The 23,155-nt window shown below is 31.9% G+C and overlaps 1 protein-coding gene across 3 annotated transcripts; it reads right to left on the bottom strand.

Annotated features, from left to right (window-relative positions):
• Positions 1–729: 729 nt before the first annotated feature.
• On the bottom strand, positions 730–22,507 carry LOC143047571 (uncharacterized). 3 transcript variants are annotated; one of them, XM_076220665.1, is made up of 15 exons: positions 22,401–22,507; positions 19,468–19,557; positions 18,375–18,500; positions 16,194–16,364; positions 13,987–14,096; positions 11,299–11,586; positions 10,466–10,621; positions 10,023–10,190; positions 9,193–9,256; positions 8,542–8,674; positions 8,036–8,168; positions 5,268–5,336; positions 3,105–4,179; positions 1,890–2,006; positions 730–960 (listed from the first exon to the last, which is right to left on the bottom strand). In XM_076220665.1, exons 1-15 carry the CDS (start codon positions 22,422–22,424, stop codon positions 850–852), a joined length of 2,835 nt encoding a protein of 944 aa, XP_076076780.1. In that variant the 5' UTR covers positions 22,425–22,507; the 3' UTR covers positions 730–849. The 3 variants fall into 3 exon arrangements, with proteins under 3 accessions (XP_076076780.1, XP_076076779.1, XP_076076781.1); XM_076220664.1 differs by having other exon boundaries at positions 22,207–22,484; XM_076220666.1 differs by lacking the exons at positions 18,375–18,500; positions 19,468–19,557; positions 22,401–22,507 and adding an exon at positions 17,227–17,333 and having other exon boundaries at positions 731–960.
• Between the last annotated feature and the right edge of the window lie 648 nt (positions 22,508–23,155).

Genomic DNA, 23,155 nt, shown 5'->3' with positions numbered 1-23,155 from the left:
AATTGCATTTTACTCTAAAATGACAAAATTGCATAATAAATGCACGCAATAATTTTTGAATTTGCAGAATCTAAATACAACTATCTGCCCTTTTAAATAAACATTATTCTAAGTTGGTTTTGTTGGTACTATATATATATATGTATCAAAATTTTTCCAATGAGATACAATTTCTAAAATTTCAAAATGTGAATAGGTTATGATTCAAGTGTTCTCAATTTTTTATTTGAATCTTGCTACTAATGAGTATAGTGCAGTGGTTTTATTTATAAATGCAACATTTTTTTCACCATTTTGTCTGTATAATCACTCCATAAAATAATGTTAAATGGAAGAAACAAGAAAAAAAAAATCCCAATAAGAGACATGTGTAGTTTAATGTGCATATCTTACAACCAAAATCATTTGGGTGTAAACCAATGTTCTTGCAAGTGTCATATTGTGTTAACTTTATGAAGAAAAAAAATCAAAACAAAACTGCTATAAAAAGTGGAATTCAGCACAATAAAAATAGTCGCCTAAAGCAGGCTAGAACAATACAAGTTTATTACCAAAAAAAAAAAAAAAAACAGTTATGAGTGTTTCTAAGTAAAATAAGAACTGAATTGACCATTTGAAAATCACTGAACACTTAGGTTAAAATGTAATTAGAACAGTTTCAGAAAGAAATATATTATTTTGGAACTGCTTATTGATATAAAAAAAACTATATAGGTTACAAATTTTAAACACAAGTTTGTAATTTATCATTTCCCTACATGTTTATACACAATATTTTGAACCACAATCTACAAAAGTTTATTTTTATAAATTTCATTTTTACAATTCAATAAACATATATACAAAGTACTAAGGGGATCGAGCTGCCTTATTTTTCATTGACATTAATGCCTTTTCTCTCAATTTACGCTCTAGTTCTTCTGGATTATCGTCTTCATCGTCGTCCTCACTGCCAGACTTCTGAAATATATATATATACATACATTAAGATATAAATACTGACAAACGTGTAGAAATAAACTCATCATAGATACCCAGATTAAACTTTAGTACCGCTAATATCTGTTTCTTATACAAAAGACTCATCAGTAACTTCTAATTGAAATTAAGGACAAATTGTAAGTAGTTGAAGAGCATTGAAGACCAATCTTTCATCAAAAATATCTGAAATTGTTTCTGGTGCAATTCCTGCATTGGTCCATATTATACAGTCAGATCAACTCCTGATTCGAGTACAGACTTGTTCAATAGACATGATAGAATATTGCTGAAAAGACCAAAAATCTAAAAAGTATGTTCTGTCATATATAATACATTTTCTTAATCGGATCTTCACTTAAAAACTTAGGATAGTATGATTGATAATCCAGTTGTTTCACTGCTACTCTTAAAAACTATTCAATCCAAGCCTTTTTAAAAATACAAAAGGTTTTGTAAATGATAACAAATCAGGCTTTATATCATTCCTGAGTCATAACTTGAAAACGATTTTTATCAGTTTTTTGTTTCTTTTGAAAAAATGGTGAATAAGTTACATTTTTCCAAAAGATATCTAAAAAAAATTATGAGGCCAGTTAATACTAAATTTGGTTATTTGACTTCCAATCTAATACATGTAGCAAGGCATGAAAAGGGGCCGATCATGACATGATATCTGCTATTAAAGAAGGGCAAGAGATACCAGAGGTACATTCAAACTCATAGATCAAAACAAACTGACAACACCATGGGGAAAAAGTAACAGAAAAACAACAGTACACAACACAGAAAACTAAAGACTAAGCAACACTAACCCCCCCCCCCCCCAAAAAAAAAAAAACTGGGGTGATCTTAGGTGCTCCAGTAGGGTAAGCATATCCTGCTCCACATTTGGCAACAGATATTCTTACCTCATCTCCTTGTCCCTTGTCTTTCTTATGCTTGTGTTTCTTATGTTTCTTATGCTTCTTGTGCTTTTTCTTTTCTTTCTTCTTTTTCTTCTTATGAGCTGCATCTGATTCTGAATCCTACAAAACAAAAATTTTTCAATGATATGTTTTAATATGTTTCTTTCAAAACAATTAACAAGTTATAGTCATTTATATACCATTTCTACATTGCAATTCTTGAATAAATCAATAATAAACATCCCTTTTAAAAAATATTCTGGAAGTAATTTTGAAAGCTCTAAATAATGTCAATACACATATTTTTGCATCGAAAAGATCATGTCAAGATTTCATAAAATAAAATGGTAAATCATCATTTTTTTAAATTTGGTTAGAGTGCAATTTATAGCGATCTGATTAGAAAAAAGCGATTTGGTCTTTCATGACCAATAAAAGATTAATACAGTCGAACATTGATGTGTTGAAACTCAGATTTACTATGTATTGGTTAAAATCCTGTTTATAAATGCAAATTTACCTCCAATGAATCCATAAACAAGGTATATTAATTGCAAGAATTAAAAGGAGTAAGAAAGCTATGAAAAATTTACAATAATTGAATGCAAAGCTGACGACCCTCATCAGTATTCTTTTAGGACTTGTTTTGTTGCAATAAATTATTGTGACTCCTCACCTTTGTAAATATTTATGGATGGTTTTTATTTTTATCTGTTTTTGTGTGTTTATTGACAATATTTCATGCATTCTAAATTTATGACAACAACCCCAACCTAGGATGTCAAAGTTGAAATTCAAATTAGTTGAATATTATTGTCCAGATTCTATGACTTCCTCTTCTTTTTGTTTGACTGTAGAAGTTTGCCAAATTAAGGACATAATAAAATCAAAGCTTTACTCATGTCTAAAAATTTATTGGATACTTTTTAATAAATTCAAGAAATATTTTTTTAAGCTTTTGCACATATGCACTTTTGTGTTGCAAATGCATTATAACCTATTGAAGCAACCACAGATTCAAGAGTTTTTAAAAGCTGGTTGGAAATTTCAGTCATTTTTGCCTGATTCTATTATCAATTCCGAAAAAAAGTTGTTCCACCTTGTAAAGCAGAGATCATTCCCATAAACTCTTAACAGAATTTTTTAAGTGTTTCTATGGGAAAAAAGTTAGTTTGCAGCTGAACTAATATGATTACTTTTTATTATCAATAACCATACCTCTGAATCACTTTGAGAAATATCTTTCTTCACTTTGACCTTTTCTCTCCTTTCTTCATCTGGCTTTGAATTTTCTCTCTCTCGAACTGGACTTCGTTTTACAGACACAACTCGATGATATTCCTCTTCAGCAGGTTGTCTCTTATCAGGACTAGGTGATGATCGTGATCGTTTAGAACCAGTCACATAATCTGGACTGACATCGCCACGACCACGTTTTTGTGGCGTTGGATGACGTATTGAATCTTTGGACACTTTTTTCGATGGAGGAGGTGATCGTGAACCCTCAGATGAACTACTCGGGCTGGCATGTTTATGTTTTCTAGACTGTGCAGGTGAAGATGATGGTTTTCTATTGCGGGGTGATGGTGATCTATGTCTATGAGAGGGGGGAGGAGGTGATCGTCTATCTCTTTGACGTAACTTATTTTCTCTCGAGTCTCTTATATCTGCTAACTTTTCCGGAGAAGATTCTGAATGCTGTCTCTGCCTTGTGTCATTTCCTCGTTTCTGTCGTGAGTCATAAGAGGATTCAGAATCACGTTTAGGTCTACGAGGTGACAGCCGATCCTCTGATTGTCTTTTTCTTTTCGGAGGGGGAGACTGTTCAAAAGATTCACGTCCTCTTCTTGGAGGCTGAGGTTTTCTCTGTGGTGAATCTTTCTTTTGTTGTGGACGACTGTCCTTAGCAGCTGGGGACTCTTCGCCTGATGATTCATTTTCAGAACCAGAGTCAGATTCAGATTCTGATTCAGACTGCTTTTTACTATCAGACATGTTCATTTTTTTGGGAACTTTATTATTTCTTTCAGGTTCTTGTTCTTCTTCAGAATCAGAAGGTGAAGGACGTTTAACTTCATCTCTTTTTCTCCTTGGTCTGAAGTCAGGAGATTCCTCTCTGAAGCGTCTAGCTGGCGGAGGTGGGGAACGTCTCCTTGGTGGAGGAGATTGAGAACCCCTTGAAGGACGTCTGCGTTCAAAATTTCCTGGAGACCTCCTCCTATAGAAATCTGGAGGAGACATTCTTCGCCTGGGGGGTGGTGGAGATTCAGACCCTGATCTCCTTCGCATCCTCCTAAAATAAACAACATTTTTTTTTTATAAAACTCTTAATGTTCCTCTGCATAAAAAATTACAAAAATAAAATATTGTTTTAAACAAATTTATACGAACCAGGTATTTGCAAATATTTCCATTTTTATAACAATATTTGTATGGATATGATATTGATAATATTTTTCAGATTACTACAACAGAGATATATCTGAAATTTCAACAGCTGAATTTAAACTACAAATCATTATTTCAATTATCCCAAGCATCAAAGAAAAGATATTTTCAGCACAAAAATTGTCATTTTTTTATAGGTTCGCAGGAAAGAAGAATGTTTCTGAGGACACTAATCCCTCTATCACAAGCTTCAAAATTTTCCAAATTAAAAAGTTGTATAACTCTAAGAGCAGTAAATGACTCCTAAAAACCAAATTGAACTCTGTGTACTTGTTTGGTGGTTCTTATCATTGTGTATTAGTTTCATAAAATTTGGATGAGACTAACTTTATTACAAGTGCAGTAATTTTCCAAGTGATAAAGGGGAAAACTTCAGAACCGTAATTGAATCACTACCCAAATTCAAAACTCGAATTTGACTTTTGTTTATTAGGATTGTGTATAAGTTACATAAAATTTGCAAGAGTCAAACTTAAGTTAGAATGATACAATGAAAATGGGACCGACAGAAAGATGGTCAAAGGTAACACTACATCCCCCTGTTGCCTTTGACTGGGACATAACAGAATTGATAAAGAATATTTAGAACTGACTACTTGTAAGAACATTTGTTTACAAAATTTTGATATTTCATTTCTGTTGATTCAGTTAAATCCACCTTTCAGGCAGTCAATAGTTAGCCATCATTGTTTACCATCTTAAATGTTGGGTATTAGGTTAGCTGTATATTCAAGAAGCAATTGTTGAATGCTTGCATTATTGGTTTTTTGTCTCTGTGAAAGGAAGGGGAGATAGAGATATACATTTTTGTTGAAGTTTCTACATGAGATAAGATTTAATCTAACAGAAGGATATTCTGCTCTCTGTTGTATAACTCTGATCAACACAAGAAAACAGGACAAAAAGATCTAGAGCCCTTGATGTGAATCATACCTTGGAGGGGATCTCCTGAACCGTGGAGGACTGTAATGACGTGGTGGACTTCTCCTAGGATCAGAATATCTGAAAGATAATAAAAAGAAACCTTAAAGTTCATGAGGAAGAAATTTCAACATAAAAACTTAAACACTAACATTTCAATCCTGAAAAATTCAATCAAAAGCTTATTTTCACAAATGAATTTTAACAATGAGAAATTAAAGTTAGACAAATAAGTTTTCTAAACAAAATCTAACCAGGTGCTCCGCAGGGCGCAGCTTTATACGACCGCAGAGGTCGAACCCTGAACAGTTGGGGCAAGTATGGACAAAACATTCAAGCGTGATACAGCTCTGAATTTGGATTGTGATCAAATTTTTGACATTACATGGGTTTTTTTACACAAAACAAATGTCAAGATTTTACAAATCAATTAAAGATTTCTTCTTATTTAAATCTAAAATTAAATAGTTGACACAGCATAGGTTTCTGACACAGAATGAATGTGGTCTAATGAACTTAAAAGTTTTTTTTTGCCTTTGAGCAATTCACTATGCTGTTGAATATTAATCCTCTCAAAAAAATGTTTGAAGAAATTTTCTTTTTATTTATGAAATCTGAAATGAGAAAAATTTACCCCCCCCCCCCTTTTTTCACATCCCCGTTTCCCTTTTTCCAAAACTGATATCAATTCAAATTTCTAATGGAGTTTGCAACAATAACTACTCTTTTAAATACATCATAAAATATTAAAATGTAAAATAAAGTGCTTGTTATCACTGAATGGTAAAGATTGGTTGGTAGTAAAAGTGAATATACATTGTTTATTGTATAAAACAATAAAAAAAACTTCATCAGCAACATTTTATATTGGCAAATTTCCAATGCAGTTATTTACATAAAGTTATTGGCAAATAAAAATAGAAAATGACATCATAGTCATGTCTGGCAAATTTCCAACATACATTATCTAAAACATTTTAGATAAGATAAGGAAAAAAAGCTTCATCAGCAACATTTTATATTGGCAAATTTCCAATGAAGTTATTTACATAAAGTTATTGGCAAATAAAAATAGAAAATGACATCATAGTCATGTCTGGCAAATTTCCAACATATATTATCAACTACTATTCTATACAAAGAAAGATAACTCCAATTGAAAATTAATTGCTATTGCACAATATTGTGCAATTAGATATTTCTTGCTATTGTGCAATACTGTGCTTGAAAATTTCTTGCTATTGCACAATACTTGATATGGAATCCTGATTTGGACCAACTTGAAAACTGGGCCCATAATCAAAAATCAAAGTACATATTTAGATAAAGCATATCAAATAAGCCCAAGAATTTAATTTTTGTTAAAATCAAACTTAGTTTAATTTGGACCCTTTGGACCTTAATGTAGACCAATTTGAAAACTGGACCAAAAATTAAGAATCTACATACACAGTTAGATTTGGCATATCAAAGAACCCATTTATTCAATTTTTGAAGAAATCAAACAAAGTTTAATTTTGGACCCCCATTTGGACCAACTTGAAAACTAGGCCAATAATTAAAAATCTAAGTACATTTTTAAATTCAGCATATCAAAGAACCCCAAGGATTCAATTTTTGTTAAAATCAAACTAAGTTTAATTTTGGACCCTTTGGACCTTAATGTAGACCAATTTGAAAACGGGACCAAAAATTAAGAATCTACATACATAGTTAGATTCGGCATATCAAAGAACCCCAATTATTCAATTTTTGATGAAATCACACAAAGTTCAATTTTGGACCCTTTGGGCCCCTTATTCCTAAACTGTTAGGACCAAAACTCCCAAAATCAAACCCAACCTTCCTTTTATAGTCATAAACCTTGTGTTTAAATTTCATAGATTTCTATTTACTTATACTAAAGTTATAGTGCGAAAACCAAGAAAATGCTTATTTGGGCCCTTTTTGGCCCCTAATTCCTAAAATGTTGGGATCAAAACTCCCAAAATCAATACCAACCTTCCTTTTGTGGTCATAAACCTTGTGTTAAAATTTCATAGATTTCCATTCACTTTTACTAAAGTTAGAGTGCGAAAACTAAAAGTATTCGGACGCCGGACGACGACGACGACGCCAACGTGATAGCAATATACGACGAAAAATTTTTCAAATTTTGCGGTCGTATAAAAAGCTGTGGATTGCATCACTCTATCCTAATTTTAGATAATATGTGTTCATGTGGTTGTTGATTTAATTTTAGTATTCGAAATGTGGTATCTTTAGATATTGATTGATATAAAATGGATGATCAATATCAATTTTTGTATATATTTATTTAGATGAACTTTTCTGAAATTTTAAACTGGCTGGTCAGTGTTTAGTTGTCAATGTGTTTTTGTGGATTGTGGTTTTCTGGTTCTTTCAGCTGGTCATTGACTTGCGATTTTAAACAGCAATAAATGTTTAGTTTCAGTGAAAATGATGGAGTGTGCGTTATACATCTATGCTTTTAAATTTTTTTTCACTTTAATAGTTGAAAATTAAAACATTTACAAATAAACAGTCTCTGGAGGTGTGTCTAGATTGGTAGAAGTTATAAAATACAGAAATTGCATTTTTGTTAACATTGTAAAGAAACATTAGTTTGCAAAAAAAATGGTGCATATTGCAGATTACCAAAGCAAATAATTATATAAGCACATTAATAATTGATATTTCAATATTGATTTCAGTGTACAATATATGCATAATAAAACGAACAAGTGGTGAATTTGAATATTAAAGATTAAAAATAGTACCTTTGTCTTTGATCAGGGAAGTATCTTCCCCCTCTATCCCCTCTGTTGCCTCTGTCATTATATCTGTTATATCTTGGTGGTTCCCATCTAGGTGGGGGAGATCGCCTATCTCTTCTTGGAGGTGGTTTACGTCCTGTAAAAAAGACAAAATCCATTTTTTTATTGTGAAATTCAAATAACACCGTCTGAAAAGTAATAACTAAAAAATAAACAATAAATATGTCATCAAAAAATATTCGGAACTTCAACATACTATCAAGCTATTTATTTTTACAATGAAAATACAAGTTTTGTTTTTTGTGACAATATCCTAATATGATTTTCGGTCTGATAAAAACATCACAATAATTTCCATATTTTCAGTGTATTACTGAACAAATTAAGTACTTTTATTTTAATATTAACATTTCTACTCAATAAGATACTTTTTATAAAACTTCAGTTTAAATGAGATGTGCTGCCCAACTTGTTTAAGGGGAAAAATGCAATCCATAGGAAAAACTTACCAACTGACCCCCTTGAAGAGGAAGAAGAAGAACCTGACGACGAGTCAGAATCGCCACTTTCCTCGTGCTTACGATAGTTTCTCTTAGCCTGGACACCCGTCTTCTCTGGTGAATCCTGAGTACTATTCTCTGTCTGAAAAGGATACAAAAACAACTCATGTAAGCAAGGCGTCCGGTATATTTTATCATTCTTTAAACATTAAAAATTAAATCAATCTCCAAACATATTTCATTCTTGAATCCTTACTTAGAAGCTCCTAGGGAAAAAATTATAAATTAAAACTTTCACTTGAAATTTGTTTATAAATTTTGACAAAATTGTTAACTATCAAAATCAGAAAATCATGTCATGATAAGACATGAAATGCTAAAGGTAAGACATGACATGCTAAAAAGCATGTTAAAACATATGCTATACTTTTTTCAACTGAATGTGCACAAACTAAACAGGTTTTCAAAAATTGAGAAAGGTCTTTCATACATTTGTACTTCTACTATTTCAAGATGAAAAGTCTTTAAAAAGTTAAAAGATCCTAACCCTTGCACCAAAGTTTACCATATTTATTAAGAAATACTTGCAGGCTCCAATTTTTTTAAGTACATTTTTTATCTAACTTGATATTTAAAATATTGTTTAACAGAAATTCTTACCACAGGTCTTTTATCTGCATTGCTATCATCTGAATCAGAACTATCTGAGCCACTACTCGAAGAGCTATAAAAGAGATAATGTAAAAATTTAATTACTATTTCTAAAAAAATATGTTGGTCGGTCAGTGGTTGGCGCTTGTTTCTGTAGTTCATAAGTGTTTCTCTTTTCTTGTTTCTTTATGTAGATTAGACCATCGGTTTTCCTATTTTAAATGTTTTACACTAGTTATTTTGGGGCCCTCTATAGCTTGCTGTTCTGTGTGAGCCAAGGCTCTGTGTTAAAGGCTGTACTTTGACCTATAATTATTTACTTTTTACATATTGTGACTTGAATGGAGAGTTGTCTCATTGGCACTCATTCCACATCTTCTTACATCTAACTTTTCCATAGAAAATGTGTTTTATCTGCCATTTGCTAAATAATGTTATTAGAAGAAGTATTGAAGATCATGTTTTGGTATTTGAACTATTTATCATCATAAGGGTTTTCGTTCGATTTAGAATTCATTGTGACATCACAATTTCCATTGAAAAAGCATGCATAATACAAATTCATATGACATACTAAAACATATGATCTGACCATATATTTACATGATGAATATTCTTAACCTTGTTTGCTGTGCTGTTACAGTTTTCATAAGTTAAAGCATGCACATAAATGACTCGCTACCAATTTTTTTTTTTATCAAGAGGGTGCCAGAAGAGCACACATGTGGTCACCCTTATCTAGCTTTCTGTGTGATGTTTTTTCCCCTTTTAATTATGATAGATGCATACCACCTCAAATCAAGTTTTTTGCCTGCCTATTATTTAGGGTGTCTAAATACCTCTTAGGTCTACGATTTGGTGGTGACTGTTCTCTCTTAGATCTTTTAGGACTTCTTGATCGTCTATATCTTGGTGACCTTGATCTCCTTCTTGGATCACCTCTCCTTGATGGTATTTTATATCTTTCCCTTGACCTGGATCTCCTTGAATAGGATCTTTTTCTTGACCTATAAAACATAAATGTGAGCTATATCAGTGATAACATTGTTCTGATGGTGATAATTTCATAATTTTTAATTATTTTTTTTAACCAGATCCACCATATTAAAATTATATAGCATTATAAAATGGACCTGAAAACTTCAGTAGTTTGATAGAAGCAATGTATAAAGAAACAATGACTATGAAACAATATCAATTTGAAAGACTATTTCACATCCAAAAAATGTAAAGATTTTACTTAATCTAAGAGAAGAAAGATTCCATGAAAAATTTTGCTTACCCTGACCTTGACCGTCGTCTCCTACGATAATCTGATCTAGATCTACTTCTCCTTTGTCGATCATGGCTTGGTGACCTAGATCTTGACCTTTTCCTTTTGTCATCTGTTTTCTTTTCATCTTCCTCATCTTTTTCATTTTTCTTTTCATCACTCTCTCTACAATCATACATAACACTTTTAACTGTAACAACAAACATTTAGCATGTAATATGGGTATAGGAAGAGACGAATTTGTATATTGAAAAAAAAAATGTTTGAATAATCATTCTTAAACCATATTTCAGATAAAACAGTTAATAACTTATTCAAATTAATCTTTTTTCCCCAATCATAAATGTCATATATTTTTTGTAATGTCAAAATCAAATTTATTTTAGATAGGGAATTCCTTCTGAAATATAAATCAGCACAACATAAGTTATCATAAAAATTGCACAACTTATCAACATTTACAAAAAGTACCATTGCACTAATGAATTGCTGCAGTTATCATAAGCGAACCTTTGCATAATATGCGATGGTTTTAATATCAAAGCAATCAAATCGTATAATTTCAAAACAATCAAAATACTTATAAACAAGTTGTTGTCCTCAACTAGAAAATACTTGTTTTGGGCCCCCTTTTTGGCCCCAAATTCCTAAACGGTTGGGACCATAACCCCCAAAAACAATCCAGACCTTCATTTTGTGATATTTAAACTGTTGGTAAAACTTCATTGAGATTCATACACTAAAGCTAAAGTTAATGTCTGGAAACAAAATGGCTTCGGACGAATATGACATGATACCAATATACGACCCCAAAATTTGTTTGCGGCTGTATAAAAACCTACTCTTTCTCATCTTTATCATCTTCCTTTTTTTCTGGTGACTGTGAACCAGACTTTTCTTCTTTTTTTTCTGTATCCCCAGCTTCCACATCGGTGCCATTTTCTTTTTCTTTCACATCTGATTCTTCTTTATTGGTGTCTTTAGGTTTTTCATCTTCCTCGTCAATCTGCTCATCATCAGACTTGGCTTTATCCTTGGCTAAATCTTTGTCTTTAGACCTACTTCTTTTTCTCTCTTTTGATCTACTCCTTCTGTCTCGTCTTCTTTCTCTTGATCTACTTCTTGACCTTCTGTTTGAACATAAACATAAATTAAAAGGTATTGTGGTCTTATCAAAACCACCAAAAAGAAATTTTTCAACTTTATTTCAACACTTATCATCGAAAACAAGCATAAACTAAAATACCATTTGGAGTAAAATCATATTATAAGTATTTTTGCTGAGCAAAATACCTCATGATGTTAACACTCGCCTTGGATAAAGGAAGACTAACCCACTTCCCAACAAACATTGAAAACATTCTTTAATAAATTTGAATAGAACACACATGACCCCTGTCTCCCCCTACTCCCACTTTAATAGTTAAAAACTTTTTCAACAACTTCTTAGATACAGATTTTCAGCAGATAGGAAGCATAAAGGAAAGCCTCATTACAGCTTTGGAGTGCATGAGACTGTCGCTCACCAAATTTATTCTTTTGATACAACTTAAATCAGACATCTATGCTATATGTCAGGAAAGTACATATAATCAGTGAAACCTGTTTTAAGAGACCACACAAGGGAGTGCAAAAAAGTGGTCTCATAAGATAGGTGGTCTTTTAATACAGGTTCAATGTATGGGAAATGCGCTACAGAAGATCTAAAATTATTGGTTTTTGCTTATTACTGGTGGTCTCTTAAGCTGGTTTGACTGTATAATCTTCGAAGGATAGGTGGATATTCAAAGTCAAGGGGCATATATATCAACTAGAGGCTCTAAAGAGCCTGTGTCGCTCACCTTGGTATATGTGAATATTAAACAAAGGACGCAGATAGATTCATGACAAAATTGTGTTTTGGTGATGGTGATGTGTTTGTACATCTTACTTTACTGAACATTCTTGCTGCTTATAATTATCTCTATCTAAAATGAACTTGGCCAAGTATTTTCAGTGGAAAATGCTAGTAAAAATTTACTAATTTTATGAAAATTTTTAAAAATTGACTATAAAGGACAATAACTCAATTGACCATTTCAGTCATGTTGACTTATTTGTAAATTTTACTTTTCTGAACATTATTGCTGTTTACAGGTTATCTCTATCTATAATAGTATTCAAGATAATAACCAAAAAACAGCAAAATTTCCTTAAAATTACCAATTCAGGGACAGCAACCTAACAACCAGTTGTCCAATTTATCTGAAAATTTTAGAGAAGATAGATCTGGACTTGATAAACAATTTCTCCTACTGTCAGGTTTGCTCTAAATGCTTTGGTTTTTAAGTTATAAGCCCAAAACTGCATTTTACCCCTATGTTCTATTTTTAGCTATGGAGGCCATCTTGGTTGGTTGGCCAGATCACTGGACACAATTTCTAAACTAGATATCCCAATGATGATTGTGGCCAAGTTTGATTTTATTTGGCCCAGTAGTTTCAGAGGAGAAGATTTTTGTAAAAGATAGCTAAGATTTACGAAAAATGGTTAAAAATTGACTATAAAGGGTAATAACTCCTAAAGGAGTCAACTGACCATTTTGGACCTGTTGACTTATTTGTAAATCTTACTTTGCTGAACATTTTTTCTATTTGCAGTTTATCTCTATCTATAATAATATTCAAGAAAATAACCAATTCCAATACCAATTCAGGGGCAGCAACCTAACAACAGGTTGTCTGATTCATCTGAAAATTTCAGGGCAGTTAGATCTTGACCTAATAAACAATTTTACCCATGTCAGATTTGCTCTTATTACTTTGGTTTTGGAGTTATAAGCCAAAAACTGCATTTTACCCCTATGTTCTATTTTCAGCCATGGCGGCCATGTTTTTTGATGAAATGGGAATTAAAACACAAACTTTATTCTAGATACCCTAGGAATCAATCAGATGAAGTTTGGTTTGAATTGGTTCAGTAGTTTCAGAGGAGAAGATCTTTGAAATAGTTTACGACGACGACGGACGCCAAGTGATGGCAAAAGCTCACATTTCCTTTTAGGAAAGGTGAGCTAAAAATATTAAAAGGTATTATGATCTTACAACCAATAAGAAATTTTCAACACTAATTTATTGAAAACAAGCATAAACAAACAAAATACCATTTGGTGTAAGTTCTACACCATATTATAAGTATTTTGCTGAGCAAAGGTCCTCATTATGAGGAATGATGTACAAATAAGCCGTAGATAAAGGGAGGCTAACCCGTCAACAAACATTGAACACATTCTTTAACAGATTTGAATGGAACACACATGACCCCTGTCTTCCCCTATTCCCTATTTAATGATTAAAACTTTTTCAACAACTTCTTAGATACAGATTTTCAGCTGTCAATCTCCGTTAAGGATGGCAACCGTTGAGAAACAGCTATGAAATAATCAGTCTTAAATCAAAGAAAGTTATCTCCTTTATTTACTAGCATTCACCCGGTTCAACCAACCCTTAAGCAAAAGTGATTTAAAACTGTGACATTATGCTTTTTCTTACCTTGGGGAGCCTCTATCTCTCCTTTCTTGTTCCTTCCTTTCTCTACTTAATTGTTCTCTGATCTGTTCTTCATGCTTTTTCAGATTAGCCTGGATTCTTTCTTGCTCTATCTGTGGTTAAAAATGAAATTTTTAAAATTAATGTATTGAAAGACAATCATTGCACTTTTTTCAATGTATAAAATAGTTAAGTTATCACTGAATATAAATTACAATACACACAGACATTGCCTCTTTACAAAATCTACAATACTTTGTATTTCTCCTAACTTTCTTTAATATGATATTAACAGCACCAATTGTAAATCAAAGAGCTGAAGAGCTCTGAGGTAAAAGACGGCCATTGTTTCAATTTTTAGGGGGGTATCTTTTGATAGTCTACAAACAAAGAATGAGCAAAAGAACAACTAGAACATATAGAAAGGCTAACAATAATGAAACTAATTGTTGTTTATTGTTATTTCATTTCCTTAGTCAAGAATTCATCATAGCGACAATTTGGACCAATTAGATCTGCACCTTCTAAATCAAAACATTTGATTAAAGTTGGGAGTTAATTATCTAAAATTCAATTGAATTTAACAACTACTACAATATATTTTAGAATTTTAATTATGTACAACTGAACGGCAGGCTAAGACCATTCTCAATTTTTTGTGACAGTATTCTCAAGAAAGTGAGGACTGAAAAATCTATTTAGTTTTAATTTTCCATTGATAAAGTTCCCAGTTACAACTCTCATCACAGGGATACATGTACTTATAAAATCAAATATGATTGATATAAGCTGTGTGAAGTTTGTTTCCAGATCCCATATTTTGATATATATCTGTAAAATTCATGAATAAATAGCTTTAAACTACAAAAAGCAATATTTTAAAAAAAAATGAAAAAAAAATTACCACTACAATAATTATGTTGGTACGCAAAATTATTTTTTAATTGATGACTGCTTATCATATATATACTTTATGTGACATTTTTAGTGTTCAGATACATTAACTTTCATTTTAGTGGGTAATTACTCATCAATTGAGGTCCTCCTTAATTGGAGAAAGATTCTAAAAACATAACTTTACAGAAAGAATGAAAACTGCAGTTGCTCTCCCCAATCTCAATAGGTATAAACTACAAAAGCAACATTTAATTTTTTTTTTATATAGAAGACTACTTATCATATACTAAATGTCACATTTTAAGTGTTCAGAAACATTTACTTTGATTTTAGTGTATAATTACTCATCAATGGAGGTGCTCCTGAATTGGAAGAAGATTCTAAAAACAGAACTTTACAGAAACGATGAAAACTTGTCATTTCTCTCCCCAATCTCATGTATCCCCATTGACATTGTTTACCGCGAAAGTTGACCTACAAATTATCTGATTATAGCCTCAGATTAAAGCATTGCATGTTGGTGTGTGAATGATCTACACTACAGCAAACATCTTTAGGTTTACATTTAACAAATTTAACAAATACGGATTTTAAATTAGTATACAAATACTGTGACTGGTTTTTATAATGACTAAAGGATATCCCTGTGTGGCATTCCAACAATGACGTCACTAGGTTAGATATATTTAGAATATTTCGTAATATTGATTTTTCCGGACTGTAAAAGAAACGTATATAGTGTAAGGGAAAGCTCAATATACAATAATTTCACGAGAAACAGAAGGGAAATGTGTAAAAATTGTATTTAAAGTCAATCTGTTCTCCTTGTCATCAATTTCAGTATGACATTTTGAGGGGGTTTCCAAACTATCAAAACAAAATGATTGACGTGAGGGAATGATACTCTGGCCAACCCCATTAGGGAATTGACGGCTTGAAGCCGTCTTTCCCCAAAAACTTTATAGATGCAATCTATAAAGTATTTTTACATTCAGGTTTTAAACTAGACAATTTAAATATACAGTAGAGTCCACACACTCTGGATTCATTTATTTTCGTGGATACCAATTTTCGTGGTTTGAGGAAAACTTGCATATTCGTGGATATTTAATTTCATGGTTTTGGTCTACATTCATTCCTTTAGAAAATGTGTAATTTGTTGAACATTTAAATAAATGCTTCCTCATACCCTCAAAATCCACAAAAATTGGTATCCAATGAATATTATGAATCCAAAATAACCCTGAACAAACACATATATGGCGTGCATGAAAAGCAAAATTAATAATGATCTTTCATAACTGAAAACTCACCTGTCTTTTCTTTATTTCTTCTTTCTTTTGTTCAATGAACTGTTCAGGTATACCACTCACATGAGCCTGTGCGCTGGCCAACAGCTCCCATAGCTCACCCAAGAATATACGGGCATTTCTAGGGTTCAGGAAACCAGTCAAGTTGATCTGTATTTCTTTCGGATCTGGATGCTGCAGCGAGACAAATTGGGAAGAAAACCAATGAAGCATGCTTTTTCGTATTTAATGCCATGAAATCTTAACAAAGAAAACTAAAATGAAGACCTTGTAGAGTGATTTGTTAAATAAGATTATAAAGACCTCAAACTTTTACATGCAATCGTAAATTGTAAATTGGTTCAATGAATACAATACAGCGTAATATGAGTCATCAAATTGTTGTTAATTTGCCATAGACACGAATAACAATACACACAACATTAACCATGAATACATTTTGTTTAAATGGCATAAATGTTTTAAAGGTATACATCTTTCGTGCATATATCATTCCGACTACCTCAAATCCATTTTACTCATTTTTCTTTCATTTCCAACACAAGAAAATCCTTTAATCATTCAAGTATCAGAAATAACAATATGAATAGTTTGACAATATAACACAAGAAGCATGGAAAGAAAAATTGTTAATTTTTGTCTACTTTATAAACAACCTCATTCATTGTTATCCTCAATTTCTTTAGCACAATCAACGAGATTTCCCGCGTAGAACACTTATTACATTACAATACAAACATAATTTGGAATGATAGGTATACTTAACTTGAACTATTCAATACAAACCGATTTGCCATCGGCGTGCAGTCTTTGCCTCCTTAAGATTTATGTGTCGTAGCCCTTTAATTCTTGGACTTGAAGGGAGGTAATTATATGATCATCGCTGATTGTTAAGAGAGGAAACATCAAAATATAAGTTAAACTTTCCATGAAAAAGACAATCAACAAAAACAATACTTTTTTTAACCAGAATATCTTTTTACAGAAATAAGTGTACTTTTTCTTGTATTAATAAAATATATTAGAAATTACTTACAATTTGCATTTTTTCTATTGTCCAAGAAACTAAGAACTTGTTTGGAATATTAAAGAGATTTCCATAAATGATATTTGCATTGTGATTCAGTTTTCTTTGTTGGTGACTGACACTGAATAAAAATTTACAAACTTAACTTAGATTACTGATTAAACGCTTTCTTGTACTTTAATCAAATGTTTCTACAAACTTTCTATATGCAGTTATTCAAGTAGCAGATAGGAAGCATAAAGAAAAGGCTCATAACAGCTTTTGAGTATTAGGACTGTTGCTCACCACTTATTTTTCTATCGTACTATGCTCCTTGTGAGCCCATTTAATAGAGAGAAAAAACATCTGCTTCTTATTCTTTTGAAATAATTTCAATACTGTGGATTCATTTATTTTGGTGGGTACCAATTTTCATGGATTACGGAAAACTTGCATGTTCGTGGATATTTAATTTCGTGGTTTTTCCAAAGTCTGCATATAAGCCAATAGCAAATTTGTTATTCTTTGAACATTTAATTTCATGGTTAACCGGTATCAATGAAAGCAATGAAAATTGGTATCCAATGAATAATAATGAATCCACAGCAGGTAATTTATGCTGTATGTCAAGGAAGTTCATATGACATCTTTAAGACGTGTGGATATTAAATGTTGAGGAAAAAAAGATAAATATGAAAAAATTTAATGAACTATGAAATAAATTCTCTACGTATTATCACTTAATGGTCTATGTTTTTTCTGTGGAAAGTAATCGTATAATTCAGTCCCTCAAAAACAAGATCTGTTCACAGAAGTCAAAAGGTCAAATTTTCATAAAATGAGGGTAACTGGTTAAAGGTTAAGTCTAATCAACAATGGATGCCAAATGAAAGCAGAAAATTAAGCCAGGTGAGCTTAAAAATATGTTACAAAGATTTACATACATAACATGAAAACTTATTGTATTCCTCGACTATGAAAAAATTTCAAAAATACATATTGCATACAGTAAAAGAAATAAGAAAAAATACAGACAAAACAAAGACCCTGTGGCTTTATTACCTAATTAGAACATTTACCTTACCTACCAATTATTAATTCTAACATAGACAAATGAAATCAAAACAAATTGTTTAAGTAGTAAAGGCCATTTCGATATTATCAGTATGCAAAATTACCCTAGATTCTTCCAGCTGATTATAAACAAATTCAACTACAACATCATCCTCAATGCCTAATAATTCTGTAACTCTTTTTGCAATCCATGGTTTTATGCTGTCTACATTTATTTTTGACATATCAACCTGAAAATAAATATGTATATTTAAGTTACATTTTCCAGTACAGTAAACATGTAACATCTCATCTGCTTACAAAACAGTCCTTATTTTTGAGAGAATACACTCAATTTATTACTAGATTTATTTCACTTGACTGGGTGGAGTTTAAGAAGTTTGCTTGGTTAAGACCATTCCATCTATAGACAGGAGTTTTGGGATAAACTCATCAATGAAGTGTCCAGTTATTCTTCCCATAGCATACACTCAGTTCTTTTGTATATGCGTTTGGTGACACTGATAGGTGATTAGAATTCAATAATTATCATAACAGCAATCATCCTTATCACATACAGCTTCAAATAGACTGTCCTTATGCAAATTAAGACATAAGCTCCGCCCGATCAGTTGAAATCAACATTGATAATATTATTGAATATTTTTAGGATAATCATATCAAGTTCTGTAGATTTAATAAGGTATAATCTATTTATGCTAACAACAATTTTATATGGTCTACGAACTTGGAATACATATCTTCTATAGCTTTGAATGAGACCACATAGAAAACAAATATCGAAGAAAATTCAGTGTATCCATAGGATCAATCAACGAAAGGTGTACCATCAAAAATTACATGAAACTGCAATATATGGCTGTTTCAGTGTCATTGATTAGGCCAAATAAAAAAGTATGTCAATAATGTGTGGTTCCAGTTACATCTGAAAAAAAGTTAGGGTAGGTAGGTAGGGATTTTTTTTATTTTATGTTTTGTTTACATTGAGTCTATGGGAGCAACATTCTGACTTTAACAGTGCTTAATGAAAAATGACAATAAAATCTTTAGGGTAGGCTATTTTTAAGCCGAAAAAGTAGGGATGGTAGGGTTACTGGAACCACACATATATTTTTATTTGGCCTTAAAACAAGTACAATTTCAAAATTCGCTCACTACCATACCTTCATCAGGAACTCAAGTAAAAGAAATATGTACCTTAGATTCTAGAGCATCAGCAAATCTCATCTGTTTCATTAACTTCTTCTTCTTGTCAGAGAATCTGTTATCCTGGTCGGCACTTGTGCCCTGAAATAAAAAAACAAAACCCTTCCATTAATACTTCTTTATTCCATGGTTAATTAAACATTGATGAGACCAAGTGGAACAAATGTGATTGTTTTTTTCAGACTTTGACAAATGTTGTACAACTGAAATCTTCTGTAGATTTTTAAAAACAATTTGTTTTAACATCTTAAGTTCATAAATTGAAGTAGTGGACCAAACCATTTCAAACTTATATGAACACATTTTTTGGGGTAAACAAATTTTTAATTCATCTGTATAATTTATATTAACGTTCGCCTATCCTGTGATTATTTGCATCATCTATTTTTGATACTCTTGAATCATTATCATTAATTTAATATACAGTAAAAACTGTATAAACCGGCCGGCTACGGGACTATGAAAAAGGACTGGTTTGGACAGTGAGCCGGTATATTTAGGTTTCCGTTTTGACCGGAAGTAAATGACTTGTGATGTCCCATATATTGCATGTAAAAGTTCTGTCAGATTGTAAACTACATAAAAATGTATAGACTGATAACGCAATAATGTAATAACTTTGTATGATCGTTGTTTTGAATATTCATATTCATTGGCTGTAAAAAAAATTTGAAACTGTTTGTTCCTAAAATTAAACAAACACAATATTTCAACCAAGGATCCGGATTTTTTTTTTACCTTATTTCGGTCATTTTCATATAACTTAAAAGTTGGCATCCCTTTTCAAAAAAAGATTGTCAAAATCTCATAGCTGAATGAGACTCATGATGAGTATGCTAATACTCATAGCATCAACAAACTCATTTCACTGTTGCATCGCATTTACTTCATGATTTATCCTTCCTTTTTCGTAAAATCAATCAAGAGCAGGTTAAGAGAAGGCAGCGGTTTAAAAATAAAACGATTTTAATGACTCAAAATGATAATTTTCTCAGTCATCGCTTACCTTTCTTTCAATTCTAAAGTCGAAATTCAAACCGGATGTAATGTAACAATACTTAAACAAACAATTCTGTACTCATTTCTGGGATTAGTTTTGTTTATCAAATTCACAGGATATCATTGGCTTTTTAATATCAAATTCACAGGATATCATTGGCTTTTTAATATCAAATTCACAGGATATCATTGGCTTTTTAATATCAAATTCACAGGATATCATTGGCTTTTTAATATCAAATACCTTTAATAGTGTAAGAATATTAATGAAAATAGTTGTACTTGCTTTATTTAGCATGAAATCATTTTAAATTTACAATTTTGTGTCTAATCTGCGGAAGAGAATTTCAAGCAAGCGTATTACATAGTACACAAAGCGTGTGTGTTAGTAGTGAAAAAATACTTTTTTTCTACGTAAATTAAATCAAATTTTAATCAATTTCAAATAATAATTGACAATTGATTTAGCTGAAAAGTAATTAAATAATGAAGACAGTTGGTATAGAATTTTAATTTCTTGTTATAATATTAGTTTAGAGCTTGTGATTAATAGCCGGGTGTGAATTAAAAACACAGGTAAAGAGATTATCGATCATTAGCCAATAGCTCCCTGAGGCATTAATATAGTTATTAGGATTGAAAATTGCTCCCGGGGCTGTAAAAATCATACATGTATATACAGGCCAACAGAATCTAACTAAAAATTTTCAAAAATTGAGCTCTGGGCAGTTCATCGTGAAGACTGTGCTGTCTAAAAACTTTCCTAAATACTTTTGTTTTTCTGTACTCATAGTAGATTTTGGGGTGTAATAACAACCATATGTAACCGGAGAGCATGAATTTCATTACAAAATTGCTCGTCTCCACCGGGACTCGAACCCGGAACCTCCGTGTTACAAGGCAGCGCGTAAACCGACTGAGCTAAAGAAGTACTTCCTTAGCTGAACCGCTTAGGGCTGACTAAGTATCTACCAAATGTTCTAAGGGAAGCAATCCCGTCACTTTCCCCACCTCAAGAATCATCATACCATTATGACTCTCACACAAACATACCCTAGCTAGAATTCCTCTCTAACTACCGTGGGTTTTTTAGTTGGGCGCCAATGTAACCGAAGAGCATGAATTTCATTACAAAATTGCTTGTATCCACCGAGACCTCTGTGTTACAAGGCAGCGCGTACACTAACTGAGCTAAAGAAGTACTTCCTTAGCTCAACCGCTTACGGCTGACTAAGTATCTACCAAATGTTATAAGGGAAGCAATCCCGTCACACATATTTTTATTCCTACAGATGAACCCTAAGGTTTGATGCATTGTCAAGAAACTTTTTTTCACTTTGAACCAGCAGCTTTTACACTTAAAAAGAATTGATTAGAAAACATATCCGCCTTTCAGAATCCGTTAAAATGCCTTTGCAATAATTTGTCCCTAGATCTTGCTTAGGGATTCCAAATGATCGCAATTCAGAAAATCACTCGATGCAGAATTTTAAAAGAATTGATTTACCTTGCAAATAAAGCAGGACTATGGGAATACTTACTAGCCTTTCCAATACAATCAAGAAATGTATGCAAAGTTTAAGATTAGATCTGTTTCTGTGATTTATTTTCAGTTTACCATGTTTACTTTCGTTTTAGAAATCAGTGATAAGGACTTGGCATTTTCAGGTAAATATGCAAACAGTGCTATTAATTTTTGATAAATAATATCTGGGTGGTTTTTATTCTGACCTTGTATGACGAAGAAGTAAATGGCAGTGACATTTTTTTCTATATTTTGTGTCGCTAGTTGGTCGATCGGCAGCTACCGTCTGGTTGTTTGTAGCAAGCTCAATGTGTAAGATTAACCCCCTTGACTTTAGATGTGTGCATATACGCTGATGATTGAATGAAGCTTAAAACAGTTCTTGGTGCTAAGTCGAGACCTTGAAAAAGCCGGCGTCTGTCATGTTTAAACTTTGGTGCACGTTTCAGTGTTCAACAAGATGGACGCAACTTTATCCCAGAGTGCATTGTTTACGGAAGTACTTTAAAGCGTCCAAAAAAATACATATAAAATGCGTACTACAATTTCCGAGTATGGTCCATTAAGGAGGCTCGAGGGTATAAAAATTTCAGAAAAAAAATAAACATTTGTTTTTCATTACAAATTTTATTTATTACCTTTTGTAGTTGTTACTCAATCATATGGTGCAAAAAACATTTAAAACAATACATTCGTGTTGGCCCCAGATGACTTTTAAAATGTAAACATCATTGAAAAAGTTCCAAATTATCTCCCTTTGGTGGAAAAATGCCATTTTTTGGCTTTAACATTGAAATATCTCTTTTAACTCATCGGTGACCTATACTTTTTAATATAATTTTGATATATGCTGTACTTAAACTAAATTATTTTAAAATTTGAGCGATTTCTGTAATAAATTTCTTTTTTTATTTCGATATTACCTTTATTTCTCCGATTAGTTTAACAGGAAAAAAACACTTTTATGCTTCTTTCGAAGGCAGATTGTGAGCGCAAATGAACAGTGACCCCATTTTTTTATTTTATTTTTCTAATAACTATAAGATAAAGTTCATTTATAGAAAAATATAGAGAAATCCTATATAAGTGATTTAGACCCGCGAACCCCCTTAATATAAAACAAGGGTCCTCATTAATGAAATATATCGTTAACTC

Source organism: Mytilus galloprovincialis, chromosome 10 (assembly GCF_965363235.1).
Source record: "Mytilus galloprovincialis chromosome 10, xbMytGall1.hap1.1, whole genome shotgun sequence".
NCBI classification, from domain to species: Eukaryota; Metazoa; Mollusca; class Bivalvia; order Mytilida; family Mytilidae; genus Mytilus; species Mytilus galloprovincialis.
This window is presented reverse-complemented; position numbering and strand designations above follow the sequence as displayed.

Excerpts from the sequence above, each read along its gene's own strand:
- LOC143047571 (XM_076220664.1), bottom strand. The coding sequence starts at position 22,239 with ATGTCACTGCCATTTACTTCTTCGTCATACAAG. Across the intron at positions 8,675-9,192 it reads ATGCAGATAAAAGACCTGTG|ACAGAGAATAGTACTCAGGA; the intron begins GTAAGAATTTCT and ends TATCCTTTTCAG. Across the intron at positions 4,180-5,267 it reads TTCAGGAGATCCCCTCCAAG|GAGGATGCGAAGGAGATCAG; the intron begins GTATGATTCACA and ends TGTTTATTTTAG.